The 3,207-nt window shown below is 51.9% G+C and overlaps 1 protein-coding gene across 1 annotated transcript in view; it reads right to left on the minus strand.

The window, feature by feature from the left end:
• pitpnab (phosphatidylinositol transfer protein, alpha b) overlaps window positions 1-172 on the minus strand; it is a gene marked incomplete at its 3' end in the record, with an annotated part of 37,801 nt that extends 37,629 nt beyond the window's left edge. The window contains exon 1 of the mRNA XM_048592238.1: window positions 67-172. Within this exon, the coding sequence (XP_048448195.1) occupies window positions 67-86 (20 nt within the window). The remainder of the gene's footprint in view (window positions 1-66) is intronic.
• Between the last annotated feature and the right edge of the window lie 3,035 nt (window positions 173-3,207).

Here is a 3,207-nt window from a genome sequence, read left to right on the forward strand (position 1 = left end):
GGGGGGTATATTAAAGGGAGGGTATATTAAAGGGGGGTAGCTGTCGGTCGGAGCGCGCTCACTCACAATTCCTTGATGAGCACCATGGTCCCGGGGCTGGAGGGGGCGGGGCACAGTCTCGTCTCCACGGCAACCGGCGCGCTGACGTCACCGCACGCCGGCTCGCGTCAGCATGAATATGTATCAGCCTCTTAAAGCGACACCCACCTCACTCCATCAATCAAACAACCCTCTCCCCCCACAACCCCTAACCCACCCCCAGGCAACTTTAGTAAATATCAGGCTCACATTCCTGACTGAAACACCACCTTCATTTACAGCCATTAATGCTGACGTTTACACCCTCTATTTAATTCAAGTTGTACAATCATTATTCCTTCCCACTTCATAGAGCTGGTTGCAGACCCTTCATGCTGCATCTGCGCCTACCCCATGGAGGAAATCTCTAAAACCGGTACAACAAACATAAAGAGCCAATACAGGCTCAATGGTACAACTTTGAGAGGAGTACAGGAGCATAAGGACCTCTAGGTTCAAGTGTATGAATCTCTGAATGTGGCCAGGCAAACTGAAGCAGTTGTTAAGTTTGATTGGATCCTTGGGTTTAGAAATAGGGGCATCCAGTAAAAAACCCAAGGACGAGATGCTCCACCTCTACAACTCATTGGTCAGACCACATTTGGAGTTTGGTATCATATCCCCATGCACGAATCAATCCTAAACTCATCTGCCTTACTCATAAGTAATGCCTTGCATTAAAATAGATGCTATCTATTTCCATACATTCCATATAAGTGACTTTCCCATCAGAAGGTCAGAAGTGGGGATGTTCGCCAATGATTGCACAATGTTTAGCACTATTTGCAACTCCTCAGATACTGAAGCAGTCCATGTTCAAATACAACAAGATCTGGACAATATCTAGACTTGCTCTGACAAGTAGCAAGTGACATTCGTGCCACACAAATGCCAGGCTATGACCATCACCAATAAGTGAGAATCTAACCACTGCCCCTTGACATTCAATGGTGTTACCATCACTGAATCCCCCAACATCAACATCCTGGGGGTTACCATTGACCACAAACTCAACTGGACTCACCACATTAACACAGTGGCTACAAGAGCAGGCCAGAAGCTGGGAATACTGCAGTGAGTAACTCACCTCCTGACTCCCCAAAGCCTGTCCACCATCTACAAGGCACAAGTCAGGAGTGTGATGGAATACTCCCCACTTGCCTGGATGGGTCCAGCCCCAATAACACTCAAGAAGCTTAACACCATCCAGGACAAAGCAGCCCCCGCTTGATTGGCACCACATCCACAAGCATTCACTCCCTCCACCACCGACGCTCAGTAGCAGCAGTGTGTACTATCTACAAGATGCTCTGAAGAAATTCACCAAAGATCCTCAGGCAGCACCTTCCAAACCCATGACCACTTCCATCTAGAAGGACAATGGTAGCACATGGGAACATGACCTTCTGCAAGGTCCCCTCCAAGCCACTCACCATCCAGACCTGGAAATATATCACCATTCTTTCACCGTCGCTGGGTCAAAATCCTGGAATTCCCTCCCTAAGGGCATTGTGGGTCAGCCCACAGCACATGGACTGCAGTGGTTCAAGAGGGCAGCTCACCATCACCTTCTCAATGGGGGCAACTAGGGACAGGGAACAAATGCTGGTTCCTGTGGTGTACATGTCCATACATCCTTGAAAGCAGAAAGACAGGAAAATAAAGTGGATAAGGCGGCATGTGGGATCCTAGACTTTATTAGTCAAAATACTGAATACAGGAGCAAGGAAGTTATGACAGATCTGCACAAGAAGTTAGGCCATAGCTGCAGTACCATGTGCAGTTCTGGTCTCCACATTATAGGAAGGATGTGAATGCACCAGAGAAGGTGCAGAGGAGATTCACCAAGATGCTGCAGTAATTCAGCTATTTAGGAGAATCTCAATAGGCTGGAGCTATTTAACTGGGACCAGACAAGGCTGAGGGGTGAACCCAACTGAGGTGGACAACGCACAAGGGTCATTGATAGGGTAGATACCTTTTCCCTTAGATGAGCCAATAACCAGGGGACACAGTTGTAAGCTCAGCAGCAGATGGTTTAGAGGTGTAAATACCATAAACAGGTCCATACCATCCGCGGCTGTGAGCAGCAAGCAGACACACACAAGCTGGATAAATTTTCACCCAATACCAGCTCACTGTGAGATTTTTGTTAAGGTCTGTCCTCTCAGTGTGGAACTGAGACTGTGATAACATAGCGGGCTGGTTAACCATAGAAGGCTTCACAGTCAAACCCAACTCAACAGTTGCCCATTCTCAGCCAATTGTAGACAGCAGCCACTTCCCACCACGGCTTCATACGAATCAGAATGAGGGCTCCCCAAAACCAATATCTCCACAGCTCATAACCCAAATCCCTGGTTCCTGTCTATTCTCTCCTCCACTCCCATACTCTCCACTCGCCAACATCCCAACTCCCCACACTCCACTCTCCAACTTCCCTGCACCACCTCTGCCTACTTCCCCCATTGCCCACTCCCTCACTCTCCACGACCCCGCTCCCCCAACTCCCACTCCCTGACACCCCAGTCCACAAATACCCCCACTCGCCAATCCGCCACACCCCCACATCCCCCCCCATCACACACCACGCCCCCACTCGCCAATCCGCCACACCCCCACATCCCCCCTCCATCACACACCACGCCCCCACTCGCCAATCCGCCACTCCCACACTCCACTGACACTGCCATCCTCCAGCCCAGCAATCCACTATTCTCCACACCCTGACACCCCAGACCCCCAAAACCCCGACGCCTCCCTCCCTAACTACCCCACTCTCCCCCAGTGCTTCACTGAACCTCCGACAGTGCGGCACTCCCTCAGCACTGACCCTCCGACAGTGCGGCATTCCCTCAGCGCTGACCCTCCGACAGTGCGGCGTTCCCTCAGCACTGACCCTTCGACAGTGCAGCGCTCCCTCAGCACTGACCCTCCGACAGTGCAGAGCTCCCTCAGTACTGGTCCTCCAACAGTGCGGCACTCCCTCAGCGCTGACCCTCCGACAGTGCGGCGCTCCCTCAGCGCTGACCCTCCGACAGTGCGGCGCCCCCTCAGCGCTGACCCTCCGACAGTGCGGCACTCCCTCAGCGCTGACCCTCCGACAGTGCGGCGTTCCCTCAGCGCTGA

Source organism: Rhincodon typus, unplaced genomic scaffold (genome assembly GCF_021869965.1).
Source record: "Rhincodon typus isolate 14 unplaced genomic scaffold, sRhiTyp1.1 hic_rhity00000868, whole genome shotgun sequence".
NCBI lineage: Eukaryota > Metazoa > Chordata > Chondrichthyes > Orectolobiformes > Rhincodontidae > Rhincodon > Rhincodon typus.